Consider the following 21492-nt stretch of genomic DNA (forward strand, 5'->3'; position numbering starts at 1 on the left):
CTTTCTGTACCGTCACTTGAATGTAAAATCCGAGGTCTGTGGCAGACGGGCTGTGGCAGACCGGTGATGCATTACGGCTTCCTCGCAATTTTTAGCCCCTTGCTAGTTGGGTGCAGCCTCGGGCTGAGATGAGCTTTTGGAACGAGCAGCACAGGAAGACGGTGTTGCCGTAGGCCTGTGCCATTTGTGTATTGTTCCATCTGCTCAAGTCCTGTGGACTGAATATTTTTCTTTTATTTTCAAGTGGGGAAAACTGTAGTCCTGAAAGAAGGTAGGTAAATGAGCAGGCTTAGAACTAACACCAGGGGCATGTGAAACCTCATCTGGCACAGCCAGGGGCGTCGCTGCCCTCCATCAGGCCATCAGGGCTAGAAAAAATTCCCTACGCTTCTAGGGGTAGTGAATGTTTTATACTATTAGGTGAAGAGGCTCAGAGGACTAGGTATTTCTGCTGATTAAACCTACACACCATCTAGCCACGCTCTAGCACTGGGTACCATCTGGCTTCTGGCTCTGTTAGGTGTCGCCTATTTGTTACGGTCGGTGATAGGAGAGTATATAGCATGTATATGCTGGGGCACTAGCCTTACACTTCATACTGGTAGACCTGTAGGTGAGGGAAGAAAAGCCCAGTATGCCCACCAGCACGAGGCCTCCAGGAACTCCTGAGTGTCCCTTCTACTGGAGTCACAGACTGGAGGGCTTTACTCATGGATCTAAGATGAAGCCAAAAACTTTACCTGGTTGTCTTGCTGCCGTTGGAGCAGTTCCATTGAAACCAGTAAAAGTACCAAGTCCTGCTTTTTTTTCCTTGTGTTTCTTATTATTTGAGGGACTGCCTGAACTCTGGTATTAGTCTTCTGGTAAGATGTAGAGAAGCGTGAAAGGGGCAGAGTTGGAAATACTAGTAAAACTGAGAAATTCAGGACATTCTTAAAATCTCAGCTTGTTAAGAGATTGGTGCCAGAAGCCCAAGACGGCAATGGATGTTTTACAGTACGCATAGTCCTGATCAACCGCAGGGAAATAACTGAGAAAGGCGACTTCTGTCATCCAAACGAAAATCCAATTCACTAGCTCTTTAAAGAAAGAGACCACATCAAAGCCAAGTTCACGTGAGGGCCAGATGCAGTCAAAACCAACCTTGTTTCAATGATTTTTCAGATCTTGACATCAAAGATGATGGTCTGTGGCTGATTTGGCACTGGTTCAGTAGAAGCCGATACTGCTGTCCCTGTGGAATGCCTCTGATGCCAAAGCAGCCCAAGCCACTGAGCTGGTCACTGGTAGCCAAGTCACTGGTTCCCGACCTGCCCTCACATGTGGGGAACCGCTCTCGGTTCAGTGTCACAAAAGCAGCACAGCCCAAGTCCACTGCATTTCAGAAGAATTTCATTTTAACAGGCTTTTGAACTTTCTGCTGGTTTTTTTTACCAAAATCCAGCTTTACTGACAACAAGCCTTATGGCTTACATGAGCCAACTAATACTGGACAGCCTATGACATCTCAAATCCTGGTTTTATCAACTTTATCCATTCAAGCTGTGTTACTCTTTCAGCAATATAATTGCGTAACATTAACTAACTGATTAGCCAGTGTCTGTTTTTCATAAGTTGCACTAAACTCTCACTGTTGGTTCTGCCTTTAAAAGGCTCTTATTTAAGTCAAACACTCAATATTGCTATTGTTTTCAGACAGTCATCTCACAGAGGTCATACTGCAAAATCTTACCTGAACTTTTTTTTTCCTTAATTCATACACTGACAGCTGTAAAGTTGAAAAGAATGCAGTCCAAACTCTTCTAGAACTAAATTAGAGCACTACTGACCTTTATAGCATCTCATCATACTCTACTCATTCACTTGCGTATGGTTGTCAGATGGCAAGGTTACAACGTTCTGATGCTTTAGCTTGACATTTGGAAGGCATCCTCAGCACGGTACGGTAACCCTGCCCTCCCTGGCTGGTCTGCCCCAAATGCCACTTTCCGTCGGGTTTTGCCTATCCCGTCAACAGGGATGTGCAAAGAGGCTCCAGACAGGCTCGGATGTGACTTGTTTAGGTGCAAGTCACAGTACAGAAGCTACAGCACAGACCCTGTAAGACTGAAACCTTTTCATGCGCAAAGTTAAAGGCTCTTTGAGGTACAGCTCACAGCTGCCCAGGGAATTAAAATTATTTTGCTAGCAAGCAAATACAAACATTACTTAAAGGAAATGTGCATTCCTTGCTAGAGCAAAAGTTGGAAGAAGTTGCTTAAATCCCAAGCCTAGAGTGACCTTGATTTTCAGGGACAGAAAGCTTTAGAAAAACCAGCGTTGGTGGTAGATACCAGAACCACAAGGGAACAAAGCCTGGCTATGGCTCCAGTGAGCATCACATCTGACCTCAGTCATCACAGACTCGATCCACTGCCAAAAGGGCTGGCTGTCACCATCCAGCGCTCAGGCCCTTACCCACACCACCTTCCTCCCTGCAGCCAAATGTGAAGCGAGACCGGCTGGGGCCTGGACAAAGCTTTCACCACATCACTGCAGGAAGGCTCAGACTCCCTCCTTGGTGGCCGTCTCCGAGGATGTGCCTGCGGAGATCAGATCCACTGATGCTGGACACTGACTCCCGTTCTCATCCTAAAAGACCGCCGCTGCCAGACTACTCAGTGTGAAACACCCTTCCACTTGCACACTGCAGAACCCTTCCAGTTCTTGACCATGGGACAGTTGGGCCTGCCACCCATTCAGAGTGCAGCTGCACTGCAGAAGAGGCCGATGCATTTCTCTTGCACAGCCAGCTTGTCTCTGCTCTCGGGCAGCTTGATTCTTCAAGCAGTAAGGATGCAATCTGTCAATTCACTTCCATCTAGGCATCAGGAGCACCAGTGATTAGACACTGACATCCATCCCTTCAGGTACACAACCTGACAAGTGTGACAGCACGGCACATGCAATCTCTGCCCATCCTTAAGGATCTTTCTTCAGATAAACTGTATTTGTCAGGAGCACTGCTTTAAGTTTCTCAGTGTCAATGTTCTTAAAAACAAAAAACAAAAAAAAAAAAAAGAGAGAGAAAAGTTTCTTACCAGTAAGTGGTGCTCATCCTTCTTTAGTAGATCCCCCATCCAGAAAGGCTAGGGCAGAGGAAGCTGAAGGTGTTGGGCAGGCAGTATGTAATTATTGCCACATACACAGTCGTGACATGGGCAAGTCTTGAGCAGGTGCTCTTACATCTTAAGCTCTTAAAAGATTTCCAATGATAAAGGTGTCAAGGCCCTCCCAAGTCTTTATTATGTTCACCACTGGATTTTTTTGCCCCAGCATCTATCTAAACTATTTCTCACTCCAAACTGTGCCCGTTATTATTCTTCATAGCCACCACAGGCATGTAACAGTTCTGTATTAGTTGTATCAGGGAGACGAGATCACACAAGTGCAAAGCTCTCCTTTTACATACTGGAAGATCTCTCTCTCCCCCACGACCCGTCTCTCTTGTACAGCAAATACCAAGAATTCCCTCTGTCCTTCTTAGCACATCAGGCTTTGTAGACTCTGGATCATTCTCTTTCTTTGCTGTCTTCTGGAGGTCTGCCTCTTCCTCGAAATGTGATATACCAAACCAGGCATACCATTCCACATGAAGTCGTCTAAATCCAGAGTGGAAAGATGATTCTTATCCTCACAGGCTATACTCTCCTGTTACTTGCTTTCTTTTTTTGAAACGGCAGAAATATTCCAATTACCCATCTAATTTTTCATGAACAATCCATCTCCTCCGTTCGCTTGTGCTGTCCTACCCCAGCCCTATCAATGCTCCACCAAGTTAATTTTCACCAAGTCACCTAAACATTTTAGCAGCTTTTCTTTGTAGCCAGTTCAATTACCTTGCTTTACAGCGGCAGTCATCTATCCTTGAGCATTCTGGATGGCTAATACCTTTGGAAAGTTAAGATTTCTGGGCATCTCTTGAAAATACCTCACCTGATCTCATTTAAGACTCTTCCTTCATAGGAGGTGCATGAATAGCACAGAATTACTATTCAATCTGTTTAGTTTCCAATGCAGTTAACCAGTGAAGTTCTCTGTGAAAATTCAGAAGCGTTATTTTGTGTCTAGTAAAGTTGCTGTAGTATCATTATTTCTACCAACTAAGATAATTTTTTTATATATGACAAAAAAATATTTCCTATTGATAAAGGAACTCATATGGAATACTTATCTTCCCTGAATATTTCTTCCTTAATGTTTTAAGGGAATGGGATGAAGTTCTGTGAAATGCTGCTCTGTCACAAGCAAGACAATTGGCAGTTACTGGGAAAAAATCAACAGTGTAAATGGCAGAAAGCTGACAGATTTTCAGCCACCAACTTCCAATTTTGAGTTCAGATACATGATCCCCTGATTTTTCTTTTTAATTCTGATTTAAAGCTCAAAAACTTATTAGAATCCTGGTATTAAATCAGAATTTGTGTGGTAAATCTTCAAAAAATGCAAGTCCATAAGGTTTCTGACAAAATTGACTATGATCACTGCTTTGATTTATTGATATAATTTAGAGCCCATTAAGTACCCTTTATTCCAGCGCTGTAAGCTTTGCATAGCTTTTCCAAAATTATGAAAACCAAGATGGCAGGTAAGGAATAATAACCCTTATAACCGATTCTAATACAAAATTAAACCATATTGAACGCAGAGTATACAAAAATACCCCAAATATGAGAACTCCTAGCCCAATAATGTTAGCTTTTAAGTCCTATACTTAAAAACTGATCATGAAGTATATGCCTTGTATATCTTAATTCTAATTAAGAGCTTAAGGCCTTTAATGTTCTTACCCATTTCAACTTTACCAAGTTAAGAGCACTATCAAATATCACTGTGTATTAGTCTGCAGGGTTGGTAAAAAAGGTATTATATTGCAGGTGCATATAAATGTATGTGGAAGTTAACATCAGAAATACTACTTACTTCAAAATACTGTTAGAATGAATAGACATTTCATGTAGCAGCAGACATGCTTATAAGCATACGGTCTTGGATTTACAGCTACAAGAAAGAAAAATATATGCCGAGTGCAGAATTCAATTACTCTCGTGCTTGCTAAACAGTTTCAGATCAATTGCCTCTTCAAAAAACCCCCAAAACAACAAGTTCTTTTTATATATATTATATATATATATATAAATAATGTATATTCATTGGCTGTAAACCTACCAGTTCCAGCGTGCAATTATCAGTGTGGGCTTTCCTGAAGGTCCACTAATTTTTAAGATGTTGTTACCACACATCCGCATAAGCCGCTCTCCAACACAAAAATACACCTTCATTCTTCAACACAGAATAGGTAAGATGGTATAAGATTTATTAATATTTTCTTTTACTAAGGCACCTGACATATAGAAATACTGAGGTACAAAAATGCAGTTTCCTGCATATGAGATTTAAAACCACATTTTGACAAAGATGAGCTACATCTCTTCTGCTCAGAACATTCAGCTTTTGGCCATTTTTTTCTTTTGTACCAGTTCAACAAGCAACTTGTATCTTGCTATACACTCGTCCTAAAAGGAAAAAGGAAAGTGTTGATTAAAGTTTGATACTTTAGTATTGCTTTAACTCTCCTCATGCTACCTCATCTAGAAGAGCTAGGTTCTCAGGGTTGTGTGGGTTTTTCTGGGGTCTTTTTTTGGCTTTGTTTTTTAAGTTGCACACTGAATTTCAGGAGAATCTACATATAGTGAAGAGCAGATCAGAAAAATGAACTTGCAATTTATGTTTCTTAATGGATAATTTCTCTCTTTAGCGCACGCAAACCCAAGAAAACAGTTGCTCAGTACCTCCTGACAATGACTCTAAAAGCAATTATTAAACGGTTGTATTGTAATACCTATTTCAGAACAGTTATTCTGGTACGAGCCACGCCGCAGGTAGGTTAAGACAGGCCTTTACAGTCGCTAACATAGCACCTGCTGATACCAGATACTGTTGAACAGCTTCAGAGCCAAAGAAACACTCAAATCCCCCACCCAATCTTCCTGCTTTCTCATGCTGTGTTTGGCACAAAAAAAAAATGTAAGGATTTTTTGCTGCTACAATGACTGAAGCAAGCACACAACTATTACAAAATCTAGCACAGACCAACTGTATCAATGACACTGAATGCTGTTTTAAAGTGTACACTTACAAAAAGAGCATCAGATTATTGAGCATTTAACACTTACAGATGGATTACTTACTTTGTTCATTGAGATGGGTTGAGAAAGCTATTGTAAAAGGTATTGTAAAAGTGTAAGCAAAGCAGCTCACCAACATTTGGTTACTGACTTTGAATAAAAATTTGGTTTAAAATCTAATCTGTCCTGCAATTAAAGATCTGAAAGGCAGAGGAGAGGTAGGTATTTAAAAGAAAAAGGAGGTATTTCAACATTCTCTCTAATAGATCAAACAAACTGAATTATGTGGAAATCTATTTTAAATAAAAACAACAAACATGACAGTGATGCTCTTTAGGTCGATTGTGTCTGGACTAATAGGCTAAGTAAAGACCTAACCTGTCTGCATGGACCCTCAGTTCTTAAGGTAATCACAAACCTGTAGAAAATATGTTTCCCCTCAATTTATACTATAGTTCAAACAAAACTAAGCATACCTTGCTTTTTCCAGGAACACATTTTGCTATTTTATCCCAGCGATCCGATGTTCCCTTTGGATACTGCTGCAAGGCCATTTCAAGAAGTTTCTGTTGATTTTGAGTCCACAGTTCTTCTGGGATACGGCTTTTCTCTCTTTTTCTGCTCTCATCATCACTGTCTTCCTCTTGCTCAGCGTTATCAAAGTCTTTCTGGCGTCTTCCTCTGCCCTTCTCTTCTGGTACCTCTTTCATTGCTAGCAGAGTCGTTTCAGGTGCTTTGACAATTCTTCGTTTGCGGTGTCTAGTTTCACTTGCAATAGTCTCCTTTTGACCCATTTGGACATGCACCTGCTCTGGGATATGATCATAGTTCCCCTCCTCCTCCTCCTCTTCCTCTTCCCTTTCCCGCTGGGTGATTATGTAGTCTGGCAAATTCACGTTGACTTTGACATTCTTGGAATTCTGGGCCAGTGTTTTAAGCTCAGAGAGCCTAATGATACCTGTTGGAAGTATTGTTGTTACACTTCTAAAAAAATGAAGCAAACCACAAACAAGCAGGGAACTGCCCACATATAAAAGGTACTCAGAACAGTGCAGAGGGGAAAAACCTTCCAGATGAAGAGCTTAAGGAAAATGCTTATCAAGAAATCAAATTGTTTGTTACGAAGCAATGAACTTTGCCGATTATGAGCTTATCTGGTTACCACACTGATACAAACAAACAGAACAGTCTGAACAAATGAACAAAACCCAGAATAAACTGACTAAGAAAGCCTGGAAGGATGTAACTACAGGGAAACACTCCCTTAGAATACCCATCACTTCTTTGCTCAAAGTAAGGCAAGGTTGCAAAAGTCTCTTAGCAAAGCATGCCCTGAAAGGTACCAAATGCAGTGTACTTGCATAGCTATAAACCAAATATGGTGCTTTTTGGAAGCATCAGTGAGGATCTGGTAGCACACACCTGGTGTATACGTAACGGGATCCTTCAGAACTTTGGCTTTCATGGTAACCTGCATGAAAACAACAAGAGAAAGGACTATTAAAAAATTACATTGTTCAGGTTATTGAAGAATTCATTAGCAGGTTGCTGCAAAACACCAACATTGAACATACATTAAATACTGCGAGGCTGATGTTCTTCTGCTGGCTTTGTTCATATAAAGATTCCAAACTGGCAAAAACTAACTTTCTAGACTTTGTCCTTTCTAAAACATTCCTAGCTTATTAAAATAATGTAAGTGATGCTACACATTTCTATCAACATAATACATCACAGTTGATATTCAGGTTTTTTCTTTAATTGTTAAAACCTTAATTCTCTAACCTAAAAATACCACAAGGGGGGGGGGAAGGAAACAAATGAGTTATCTTCTATATATCAGTTTCTCAATACTGAACAAAAGAACCCACGTAAGTCCAGATGACGAAGCATGCTAATGGACAGGCATGCAGTCCCAAATTAAATCTAACAGTCTGAACACCAAAGATCAGCGAAGACACCTCCTAAGTTCCAATATTTCAGGAAAAAGATTTGTTACTGAGAATCCAAAGGATGGAGAGCTGCCTGCGTCAGCCTCTCCATGTATACCAAAATCTGTATCCTGGGAGAAAAGTAACACCAGATTTAACATTTTCATTTTTACTTAAGTAAGGAAACAAGCAGGCTTTCTCCCACCCAGAGTAAGGAGCTTCCCCATCCCAAATTTCTGGGCCTTACCATAGATAACGAAGATGACAGGCTTAATTTAAAATTAAGATCCTTTTAATCACTTAGATCATTTGATGTAACACAGATGCTAGATCTGAAATTCAAGTACCAAATAAAAGCATCTTAAAATGTAGTACTCAAAGAAACATACACACTTTTAAGTACTGAAAATGTTTTATGAAGACCAGATTTTAATTTCAGTTTTTTTGAATATGAGGTCTTTGTGAAAAAGCTAGAAATCGAAATCAAGCAGTCTGAGCCACTCAATTAAAATGTAACCAGGCAACACAATGAATCAGAACCAATACTACCTGGGATGGGGAACCTGTGTTTCCTGCTATTTGAATCTGGGACTACAGATGTTAACATCTGTTTAGTGTAAAGCACTTGGTAGCGTGCTGCCCAGAGCAAAAATAACTTAAAAAAACCAATAATATATACAAAATAAGTCAGAAATTCCTCCCTGTGGGATCATATTTACCCGCAATATAAATCATTCAGGTCTTCAGAGCCACAGCATAGACTTTGCTGTTTTAGCTAACTAATGTTAATAACAATTATTCTCTATGCTGAGCTGCACTGGAGAGCAACACGCCAGGGGCCTGTACAGCTATTTGCTGGAATTAGAAGAAGAAAATAAAAAGACTCAGGATTTTTGTTCTATGCAAGATTTGTGAGTACTTCAGTAGTTAAAATACTTTGGTACCATCTGCTTCTAATCTAGTCTGGTTTTGCTTCCTCCCACCCACCTTTCTGCTCTTGAAATTACAGGACTTTGCTTTAAAAATAGGCAAGTGCTGGATCTCCTTAACTAAATGACAGCAAGACTTAACAAATTAAGCCTCATTTTCTGGGCTGATAAGTTTAATGAAAGTTGTGATTGAATTTAAATGCAAACTCTGTGAACAAAAAAGAAAAAAAATCCCAACTCCAATTAACCAAAATCTTTATCTAGACGTAGATATCTGGCATAGAACACTCCAGTTTGTACTGTTGCAGTATGATAAAATTTTAACTGTTCAAAGAGAAATCATGGAATACTAATATGAACAGGTAATTCTAAGTAGCACTAACAGTTCTGTCTGGGATCTGCATGATCCTGATTTTAAAAGCCCAAGATGGATTTTGTTCAACTTACTCACTAGTGACCTGGATGAAGGGGCAGAGTGTGCGCTCAGCAAGGTTGCTGATGATGCCAAACTGGGAGGAGTGGCTGGTAGCCCAGAGGCTGCGCTGCCATTCAGCGAGACCCAGGCAGGCCAGAGAGCTGGGCAGAGAGGAACCTCCTGAAGTTCAACAAGGGCAGGTGTAGGGTCCTGCACGTGGGGAGCAGTAACCCCACGCACCAGCGCAGGCTGGGGCTGACCTGCTGGAAGGCAGCTCTGTGGGGAAGGGCCTGGCAGCCCTGCTGGACACCAAGGTGCCCGTCAGCCAGCAGTGTGCCCGTGGGGCCGAGAAGGCCAGTGGTACCCTGGGGGGCATTAGGGGCAACGTGGCCAGCAGGTCGAGGGAGGTGATCCCCCCTCTGCTGTGCCCTGGTGAGGCCGCATCTGGAGTGCTGTGTCCGGTTCTGGGCTCCCCAGTACAAGAGAGACAGGGAACTGCTGGGGAGGGTACAGCAGAGGGCTCAAAGATGGTGAGGGGACTGGAACGTGTCCCTGATGAGGAAAGGCTGAGAGAGCTGGGCCGGTTCAGCCTGGAGAAGAGAAGACCGAGAGGGGATCTCACCGATGCACCCAAATACCTTAGGGGCAGGTGTCCAGGGGCTGGGGCCAGGCTCGTTCAGTGGTGCCCGGCGACAGGACAAGGGGCAACGGGCACAAACTGCAGCACAGGGAGTTCCACCTGAATGTGAGGAAGCACTTCTTGACTTTGAGGGTGACAGCACCGGAACAGGCTGCCCAGAGAGGCTGTGGAGTCTCCTTCTCTGGAGACATTCAAAACCCTGCCTGTGTGTGATTTTGTGCAACCTGCTCTAGGTGAACCTGCTTTATCAGGGGGCTGGACTAGATGATCTCCAGAGGCCCCTGCCAACCCAGACCATTCTGTGATTCTCCTTAAAACAGATGATCCACTAACAGAAATTACCTTCCTTGAAGAGCTTATAGTCTAAAATAATAAAAATTAAAATAGTCGTGCTCCATTTTCATTATTAGTAGTGTCTCCCTACTATGAAGCCTATGAAGGCTGAGTGGAGGGGAATCCATTCTTGCCTGCTGAACAGAACGGATCCTGAGTGCTGTCCCGCTATGCATCTCTTAACTACAAACTGTATTATATAAACTGGGCTATAATAGATTACCTTGAAATGAGTGAGAAGAACTTGCCATGCAAACAAGCAGCTGATCCTTTAGAGGATTTCTGCAATGATGCCGTGGATGTGAATATGGCAAGGCATTATCTATCTACGTTCATGCATTCCAGAAAAAAGAGTTTCTGTACCATTTTGCAATTTTAAAAGTACTTCTTTCAAAGATGTACAGCTTACTCATAAGGCCAAGAAGACAGGAAAAAAGACAGAAAGATTCCCTTAAGAAAATAGAGCAGAACAAATCGCAAGCAGTATACTGAGTTGCTACCTCAATGCCAATGTTCAGTTGTCTCTACATTCAACTCTGACTTTTCAGAGGTTGGCAATTAACCATTTCATCCTTCAAACCGAGACTGCACATGCAACAAACTTTGCACTGGAAGTGGTGCAAATCAATATGCTGGATTCAAGTTTCCTTTGCAAGACAGACGTTCCCAAATTAGGTTAGTGTCAGTATCCCATAATAAATACAAATTTTGCTGCATATTACATCTGATTGAATTAGAATCTAAACCAGGCCTCTCCACTAGAACAGTGAAGGATTTTGGTTTATTCCTAGCTTCTACTGGCGTTTCACATTTCCCTGTACATGCGAAGAGTTCAGAAGTACCAGTCTTGCCATAGATTATCTTATTTTAGCTAACTTCAGCCATAGCAACTTGGTGGACCCAAATGTAGCATTTGTAGTAAGTTACTCCATTTATCACACCTAATATTTCCAATGCTTTCTCTTCTGAAGGTATTATGGCATCTGTCCACATTTTGATGGACTTTCAATTTGAACATTCAGCAGGTAAGCTGGAAATAACAACTGTGTGTATGGTTTAGATATTGAAAATCTACAATTTCAAACACTAAACAAGCACCTTCAGTTGACTTAAGTTTGACAAGTCATCAATCTTTTTACTTACTGCTTTACTATCATCATTCACAGGTTACATGAGAAGATTATTTGTCTATTATTCTCTCCCCTTTTTTTTTTTTTTTTTTTGGTCATCTTTCTTCTTATGGATGTTTTTGCAAGACCTTTTCCAGGTGCTATGTACAGCTCATGTCTACTCCAGCTCTTTGCACTGACTTCAGGTATCACTTATTTAGACTTAAGATTTATTTGTCCATCAGCTTCAACTGTCATTGCTATTAAAGATGCTGACAGGGCAAGAATCATAACATGTCAGTATTAAACTACTAAGGATTATTAGGAATCCAACCTATGGAACACAAGAAATTGTATTTCAATTTCCTATGTTTGAGTTTAATCATTGCTCTTGCCACTCAAGTTTGCAGACTCTTCTGTTGCCAGTTCCTCCACACTTTCTGATATCCTCAATACCAATTTAAATTCCCTCTCCTGTGGTGGGTGGTGTTAAGAACTAGGTAGTTCTTAACAGTGATTTTTTTAAAAAAAAATCACTGTTGCACACTGTTGCACAATGTAAGTTGCTCTGTTGCTTTCTCTACTCAATTTCTTATAACTTGCTTATATTATTACTTTTTCCAAGTATGTTATCTGTTACCCTAATTAAATACTGTTATTCAAAGTATGAAGCAGCTATAGAATCACTCTTCTAGTTATTATTGCTGATTGTTCCTGCATAATGCTTTAAAATTACAGTTTTCATGTACATTAAATTATGAGTTTTATCATGACTGTGAAAAGTTGTGCTAAAAGCCTGCTGTTATTGACAACAGCTTTCACCGGAGTATTAGCCAGTTCTTAAGTAATGCTGGGTCTGGGGACACCTTAAATAATAAGGATCAGGACTGTGAAATTGATTTAAAACAGAAGAGGGCAGATCTCATATTCCTGCAAGTATCTGTACTGCTGAACAGACACGCTGCATTATTTTAGAGAAATCAGCTTTAAACATTTCTGTTTCCCTGCCCAAATAACCTAGGCATCCCTGTAGTCCACCAGGGATAACACACGTCACAAATGAAGTCAGGTAATCACATGCACAGTGAAAAAGATTTTTTTAGATTGAGAAAGATGACCAAAAACCCCCAAAAGGTTGGATGCAAGCAATCAAATTGCTGAAGCAGAAATCAAACCATCTTACTGTGGGACCTAAAGAAAAAAGCCACATGAACAGTTTGCTTCTGAGAACTCCCTTCTGAATTCAGTTTCAATAGCTCTTCAGCTACAAAAAGATTTTATCGAAAGCAAGTGGGATTAGTGGGATGATTTTATGTGATGAAAGCCAGACAGAGATGGTTTCCTCCTGTACTGCTGACAATTAGTCTGGATCACAAGACTAGTTGCTACTCAATGAGACACCTAGGAGTAAAAACATTCCTCATCGTGAACATCCAAATGTTAAATCTCTTGTTACCCTGGACACCTGCCACTTCTTTCAGATGGGACAATCGAAGCTCCAGAGATATACAGGAGAAAAAAAATAATTATTCAGAGTCAGCTTAAAAGACTCTCAGTAGCACAGGCAAAAGCAAATGTTGTGATCACATGAATGAGAGGCTACTTTTCATCCTGCAGGGAAGATAGGCATAAAAAAGCACAGAATTGTGAGAGATCTAGAGGGAAAACCCTGTAAAGTCAGGTACAGTGATCCTACTGATGCCAAACTGAGAGAAACAGCCCTTTTGCAAAAGCTGAAGAGCAATTCCCCATTCCCACAGCAGCAACCAGCAGCCCCTCACTTCAGCTGATGTCTCCAGCACCGTCTCCAGCACCGTAACCTGCCCAGCTTCGCAGGGCACATGCCCACAGGGCTCTGCAGCCTTTGCCATTTGCTGTCTCCTGGCAATTTTCTGTGGGCAACAATCTACCTTCCTTCCCTGAACAGGATACTATTTTGATTAGCATCACACCAGATAATTACAGAAGTAAAATCCTCTTGGTTTCTGACAACATTCTGAGAAAACAATGTGGGGTTTGTAGAGGAAGACATAGCCATTTGGTTATGACCATAAGACACAGACATTTGGCTTCCCAAATGTATATAACCGTCTTGCAAGGATGACGTTATCGTGCTACTGAAAACCGGGGGCTCTGATAAAATTGTTTAATAATCTTAGCATCTTCCTGAGCAGAAGTTCTCTAAATATTTACTAAAGCTGCCAGTTTCTCAGCATCAACTATCAGAAATCTGCTGTCCCAGTAGCAGTGCCCTGTTCATCTAGTTAGCTTCCTGCACACTCCATGTCTAGTTATGTCATGTAAAAACACCAAGATCTCTGGAATTAGAGAAAAATAATGTGGAGACAGACTGTGAGTAGTTGAGGCTAATAGGCAGCAATAAGGAACTACTTGAATCTTTGAGGCTAATTTGAGTTATAATCACACTTTTCTCATAAAGGAAAGCCAGACACACAAGAATTTTAATGCCTTTCTGGCTTTGTCGAAGTAGTAGGTTTTTGCAGCTCTAACCTTCCAAAACAGCACAAAATAGACTGCCAAATTTAAAGGTCTTCCCTGATAACCAAAATACTACCTGCTGCACTGAGTTTTCTTCCAATCTAGATCTAAATATTTTTTTCATAGCATCCACAATTGTATCAAGAACTGTGTGACCGAAGTCAGACAACAATAATAACCCATTCATCTATTTTCATGTGACAGACTCAACATTTGTTGCTTCATAAACTGCCTTGCTTTACAAACACTAAAAGGGCTGTTAAAATTGTCTGCCAGTTTTAACAGATTGGTGAAACTTCAAATACTGAAGCACCAAGCCAAATCGTTCTCCATTTTTGCAAGCATCCCAATTTGCAACTTACTAGAACTCTTGAAACGATGCATGTCAAATCAGAAGATGCACCTTTATTTTAGCACTGCTTACAACAGTTTGCTTAGTACACTGTTACCAACTTTCCCAAAACTATGTAACATAACTAGTCTTTATCCACTGTGTAAATGACATGTTGAATGTAACGCTAACATAGCAAATGATTATTTTAAGGACAACAGCTTTTATTCTTGAAAAAACTAAGAAACATGTTAGGAATTTAATTGAATTTTCTTAGACCAACCAGCTGCAGCTGGCAACAGTACAGTTTTCTTATGGTTACGGACTTTGAAGCTGTGTGTGATTCTAAACTTTGCCACAGCAGATGGAGAAGAGGTAGCCTCCTCAACAGAAACACCCAAAACAACTGTGAGTTTAATTATGAGGCAGTTGTAAGATGTGGCCTGCAAAAAAGGCAAACTTGGCCTAAATCACCAGATGCAGAACACTAGCCTCTCTCCAGTTTAAGTGCCCAAATAGTTAATTTAAAGCAGCAGCAGAATTACTCCTTTTTTCAGGACACAGAAAGAGGAAGAATTCAGCAACGAGAATTGTCTTGATGTTGGAAACCTCATACTATGCTTTTTTTTTTTTTTTTTTTTTCCCCTTTTATTAGTTGGAATCCATGTTCAAGAGTCTTTAGCTCAATGCTGTGGGCACTCACATAAGGCAAGAGGTTGGTTCAAATGCCCATTGCAACAAATGCTTGGACATACTTTGTGACTGTCGATGCAAAATGCATCCTGAGTCAGAAGCTATGACTTCTGCAATGGAATTCAAACCCAGCTCACCAGGATGCATGTGGGACATTACATTAATTCAAGCCACTCTAAAAAGTTGCAGCGTCACTGGCATGACCACCCCACAAGCCACCTATTTGAATTAAAAGTTGGTGTCTTCTGTAAAAAACTTTCTCCTTTAAGTGAAAAGAATGTGCTAGTCATGCTTTATATGAAGGAAATCAATCCTTTTTGCATTTGGGTATACATTTGTGCTGCCCAATTCTGCAAAAACTGTAGGGGCAACTGTAGGATTGCAGAGAAGCAAACTGCACAATGAGGGAACTGTAAACAGCAACCACTTTTTCCTTCCCTTCAAGTATCAATAGAGACCTTCTGGTGTGTCTGTGGGATTAGCCAGGCGTTTCAAATATTTCACTCTCAGACTGAGGGACCTACATAAGATCTAAATCCCATCTAAGATATTCATAACCCCTTTCAGACCTCAACACGGAGCTAGGCCTTTAGACTTCAATAAGCAACTGCAAGAACTATTGATTACATAAATATATGCAAGCTGCTAGGGGTGAATCTTTCAGAATATCCACAACTGGATTGCACAGTTACTGAGTTAACACAGACATAGTATACAAAATGAAATGCAAAACAGACTTAGGAAAACAATCTCCAGAAGCCAAACACCTAATAAACTCATGAACTTTTACATATGCATTTCATATATACATGTTTTCTTGCTGGCAAGGTAATGAGCTCACGTTTGTCAAAAGTAAGAAATCTATTTTAGAATGGCATATAAAGTACGATGAGTATGAACTCACACAGTCAGACTTAAAAGGCTGAATCTGTTGCTTGGACATACAAGAGATATCACAAAATAAGCACTCCCCAAACCTTGTTTTTGGGTTTCATGATAATTTAGAATGTTTGCTCAAATATAGCCACCTGTCTATTGTTTTGCTGTCTACCTTGGTATTTTTCTGTACAGGCAACAAATCCTAATCAGTCTGTTTTTGCAACACAAATGCATAAGATTAGTGACTGCAGGAGCAAACAGAATCAATTTAAATCCTGTAAGACAAGTGAATGATATTACTTCACAAGTATGAAATCTGAGATCTCTTTGCCTTTAATTTAAAAAACCTGCACCTAATAATCACATTAAAGTCTGTTTGGCATGCCAGACAGCTTTTCCTTCCTCTGTTATTTTTACAATTTGAATGTCCTTTGTAGTTACTGAAATTAATTTATGCCTTTCAGCAAATATTTTTTTTTAAACTTTTTATCTATAAAGGTAGGCATTGTCAAGTACAATATACTTCTATAATTTCACATCTAAATGCTTTTTCTCAGTTTTTGAATTTAGCAAAAGCTGACAATCATTACTATAAATCTTCATAAGGCTTAGCATTTGTCAAATCAAACAATGTAATTTTTGCAGAAATAGTCTTGAAACTCCATTCCATTCATTATTTATATTATGTTATAGGGTGTTCATAGTGCTTAGGAAATTCAAACATAACTTTTTTATTTTGTTTTAAAAGGTCAATTATTTCCTTAAGTATTGGAGGACAGGAATGAGAACTAACCCTGGAGCAACAAGTTCAGCAAGGAAAATGGGTCAAAGAACAGATGTTTAGAGGATGACAGAGAGCAGTGGTACAGGTAACCAGGTCAGCAGGCAGGAATCCTGATTAGAGTTAACTGAACTCCATTTCCCTTTCATAATCAAAGTACTTGAAAATCTAATTTATAACACCAGCCAATTGCAATAAAAATGACTTTAAAAGCTGTGGAAGCTTTCAGTTGTAAAAGCAGTAAGATTTCATTATATTAAGCTGGTTGAAAATCATCTTTATGGGAGAAGATTGCTAAATTCCCAATATGCACATACTAAAATGACAATTAGCAATTTAAATAATTAAACATACTGATAGAATGAGCACAACTTCACCTCATCTATTTTGGGTTGATTATTCATTGGCTGTTAAAAGATGTCTTCCTGAAGAGAGACAAGATAAACATATCCTATATTTAACATGACAAAAGTTAAAGTAATAAGCCTTCTTACAGTATGTCTGCACCACAGTTGCAAGCTTAACCTAGTTCTGAGCTGAAAAGCACAGGAGTATGTTGCAAAGATATTTATGCTGGTATCACATGAGGGAGCATAAATCAAAGCAGTAGAGCTGAATGAGCTCAGGGGCACTACAGCATGGACACTGCTGTTCATTGTTGGATTCTGGCAGGCACTTCCCAGTGGCCCGCATCACATCATGTGGATGTACTTGTTTGGATGGGGAATCTGGTAGACATATCCATGATAATGGGCGTTATAGTAATCATTATTTGTTCAGTGTTGTCAGAAATTACAATTAACAAACTTAAATGCCTACAAACCCCCAATCTGAATAGTAATGGGGAAAAAAAATCTGAAATAACACTTTGTTAGGAATTACTGAACTTAAGAACAGCCAAGCTAAGGTACATGCAGCGATTACTAACCAACTACAGTGACTATCTGGCTTTAATTTTACATTTCTTAAAACAAGTTCACACATGCTTCCAATTGTAGGGAAGGTTTTGTTTCCTCCCCCTTTCCTCCTAGATAGCTTGCACTTGCTAGTCTAATCACAGACCATATGAAGAGAAGGACCTAACCTCAGGCAGAATCACTACATTGATGTCTCTTGCAGATATTTGTGTAACCTGTTCTCAAAGGCCTGCAAATATGGAGGCTCCACAGCAGCTTTATCACCTCCATTGTAATTCTTTGCCCCACAACGTTACTCTGCAGCCTTTGATAAAATTTGAGGTAATTACTTCTTGTCTTAGAAAACTAATACAGCGCAAAGCCCCTTCCCTCTTTACAGCTTTCTTTTCAGGTAGTTGAATACTCACATCCTCAGTTCCTATCTTCTTCCAGTTCAACAACATGAATTCCTTCATAATCTTTCCTTGTAGGTCACATTTTAGAGACTTATTATTCTCATCTGGAATCTTTACCTTGAATCATGTGTTTAAAGTGCAATAGTGAAAACTAGACACAAACTAAGGACACAGGTGGCAGGTTTACCATCCTCCTGGTTTGTATACTCTCAGTAAGTTGCTTGCCTTTTTTACAACTTGCTATTTTTGTTGATTTGTATCTAACTCATTATCTCTCCTAATTCCCATGCTCCTCCTGCTTCTTAAGAGCTACTCCTAGCCAGTTTTTGGGCATCTTTTATTTGTGAACCTGATCACCACCACTTTGCTGTGTGTCCTTGTGTATATTCTCTGTTTTAACTTCACCCTATTTTTTTGCAACTTATTTTTCAAATTTGCTCTGACCTTTTTGAATTCTACTCATCTTCCAGTATACTTTCAGTTCCTCTTAGCTTTGTAAGATTTACATATGCTTACCAGATTCTGGGGTATCAAAGTCATGTTCTAGCAAAATCAAGGAAGAACTTTCCAAGATGAATAAATCTCTCTGAAAAGGAGTCAAACAAATTTTTGGGCCTTCTTTGTATGTGAAAAATCAGTATTAAAGCTCCAAGCATTAGAAACCTTGCTTCATACTGTTCCAAAACTCATTAACATAGCTGCAGGAGGAAAATTCAGAAATTTATTTAAAAACCTTCGAAGCAAACAAATCCACAAAACTAAGTTAAAACACCACCATGAAGCTGAAAAGGTCACGAAAGCCAAGAACACTCTCAAGTCACTCCATCCTGCTTAAAAATTGCCAGTAGAAGCTAATATAGTTTGATGTAGGAATTTACTTTTTTTAAAAAGGAAGGAGTTAAACCAATTTAAAATGGAATTTCTTTGGGTTGGTCAGAGTGAGTGAATTTCTCTGATGGTCTTCTAGTATATATGAATGGTTTCAGCTTATTCTTTAAAAAGTATGGAAATATCTGAGGCAGAAGCAACAATGGATTAAAAAAAGAGATTATTTTGGACTGTATTATTCTGAACTGTTTTTCTTAACACCTAACACCTATTAACACCTACTATTAAAAAGGGGTTGAATGTTTAAAATCACACAGAAACAAGCACACTGTACCTTGTCAATCCTTTCTACTACAGTTCTCTAACTTTGAAAGGAAAACCAAGCCTTGCTGCTTTTGATACCTTACAGGAGAAGAAACAAGCAGGAATTGGTCTCAAGTATTTAAAAAGTATTTCCTGTGTCACTGAAAATGTCAGAAAAACAAATTCAGATTTGTCCTTGGATGTTTTTCTTTTTTAAGATCTAGTGCATTTGCCATATAACACACACTTCAAATTCTCTCTGGCTTGACTAATGTTAAATTAGATGTAAGCAAGGGATTCCCAAATCCTGCTACACAAGCTATTTCAAAACAGCACCTCATACACCAAAACTTACCTCCCTGCACCTTTCCCAGCAGAAACAAGGAATAGTTGTTTGTGCAGCAAATGCTGCCTGCACATGCAAACACCTCTTTTCCTGTTGCAACATTTAACAAAACCAGAAGGTTTTTCTGCAGCTTTAGTGTAACATTTCTTATTCAACTATAGTGATGCCCAAGCAAAATCAGAATCCTTAGTGTAAATTTAGATGCTATTCTGTGTCAGCTTCAACAAATATAAAGGATAACCTGTACGTCTCATTCAATGGCTAAACAGATGTATCTGAAGTAGTTCCCAGTTTCAACATTTCTGATACTGATGCAGTAATGGTTTAAGATCTAGAGAAATTTCCAGGAAGCTTTTGTTTAAGTATTTCTTCTTAAAACCTAATCACTGCAACTCTGCACAATGCGATGATAAAAGTCACAGAAACTCCAATAAGTAGTCTCTGTCAGGAAAGCTGACCCAACGTTATCAGCACTTAGAAATTTTTAGAGAAGTAAAAACTTGTGTGAGAACACTTACAATAATCATATAGTCACTGGAAGTAAGAAGGATTACACTCAGACCTTTCTCCACACATAAAGATCCCTGAATATTCCTTTCTTTCATACAAGAAAATGACAGCTCTCAGAACATACACATTTTTCTCACTTCTCTTTCCAGTTCACTGAAAAGAGCAGCATCTTGCTCAAGACTCCTCACATAATGGAAGACACAAGCAAGCTTTGTTTTTTCTTGCCAGTACTGGATGTGTGCAAGTATGTTCACCAAATATACTATGCAAGGGATTCTTAATAGAGAATGTTTTTACACCTGTCTCAAGGAATAAAGCAGAAAATGTGTGCAAAAGACAATCTTAAGATGGTGTTAGTTTTGTGATGGGTATACGTGGAACCATTCTGGGTGTCTGTATTATCAGTATCAAGCAAATGAATCAGTTTTTCCAAAGCAATCTCAAAAGATCTTTCCCATGCACACTGCATACTACCAAGCCACGTGAAGTATTTTTGCTGTTAATATCTGCTTAGTAAAACGTAGCATGTTTTTTAATAAAGTCACTCCACTTCAGTAGTATGAATACTTCAAGGAGTATGATAAACAACACTAAACAGAATAAACAAAAGAAGACTTAATTTCATTTACATAGCAGGTTAGTACTTCTTGCTTTCATCCACTTATTTGCAAATAAAGTGTGTTATTCTAAAATCATAAGAATGCAAATGGCTTGTTTTCTAGTATATGTAACAGAACTGTATAGATGCATTAAATCTTTCAAAGTAACTTCTAAAAATCTATTTTTGTGATTGTATTAACGGGAAAAACTCACACTTAAGTACACAAATTGCCCAGAAGGCTATAATGGGTTACGTTTCACTCTAACCAGAGACTTTGTTTCCCATTATTTAAGATAAATCCAGAAATATAATAAATAAAGAACATCTAATCTCAAAATGTACATCAACAGATTTAAACATTATTCTCATTAACCCCTACAGAGCCTATAAAATAGGGTCAGCTGAAAGGGCTTTCAAATGGTCCTCAGCAGACACTGTATCATGTTCTAGTGATCTATTGCTTGAAAATGAGAGGTTTTTTACAGCCTAGCCCCTAAGGATTTTAAGATCGTAACACTTCAAATCCATAAGTACAAGCTTTCTTTGATATCTGGTGCAATACTAAAAAATATGAATTAACAAGGATATTAATGATTTTACGCAATATCATTATTAACCATGCTATAACCCAGAAAAAGGGACTGAAATAATATGTATAACTCGTTTTAAACTTTCTAAAGATATTTTGGTTTAATTAATAGAAGCCACCTGTCTAAACACCATTAGCTCATCTACATTTTTTAAGGACTGGCTTCAAACAGAAATACAATCCTTAACCAAGTCACACAAACATTCGCTTGCAGTGAAAGGAGGCTGCTACAAAACCCAAAGCACATTGTTCTTCTGTTATTGGGTTACAGTAGCTCAAATCTGTAAGCACCAGAA

At 39.3% G+C, this 21492-nt stretch overlaps 1 protein-coding gene across 1 annotated transcript in view; it reads right to left on the reverse strand.

The window, feature by feature from the left end:
- Positions 1-5339: 5339 nt before the first annotated feature.
- Positions 5340-21492, reverse strand: part of DNAJC1 (DnaJ heat shock protein family (Hsp40) member C1) — a 113413-nt gene continuing 97260 nt past the window's right edge. Inside the window, exons 10-12 of the mRNA XM_056337516.1 lie at positions 7590-7638; positions 6644-7125; positions 5340-5555 (exon numbers count right to left, since the gene is read on the reverse strand). Coding sequence (XP_056193491.1) covers positions 5487-5555; positions 6644-7125; positions 7590-7638 — 600 coding nt within the window. The 3' untranslated portion in view covers positions 5340-5486. The remainder of the gene's footprint in view (positions 5556-6643; positions 7126-7589; positions 7639-21492) is intronic.

This window comes from Falco biarmicus, chromosome 4 (genome assembly GCF_023638135.1).
Source record: "Falco biarmicus isolate bFalBia1 chromosome 4, bFalBia1.pri, whole genome shotgun sequence".
NCBI lineage: Eukaryota > Metazoa > Chordata > Aves > Falconiformes > Falconidae > Falco > Falco biarmicus.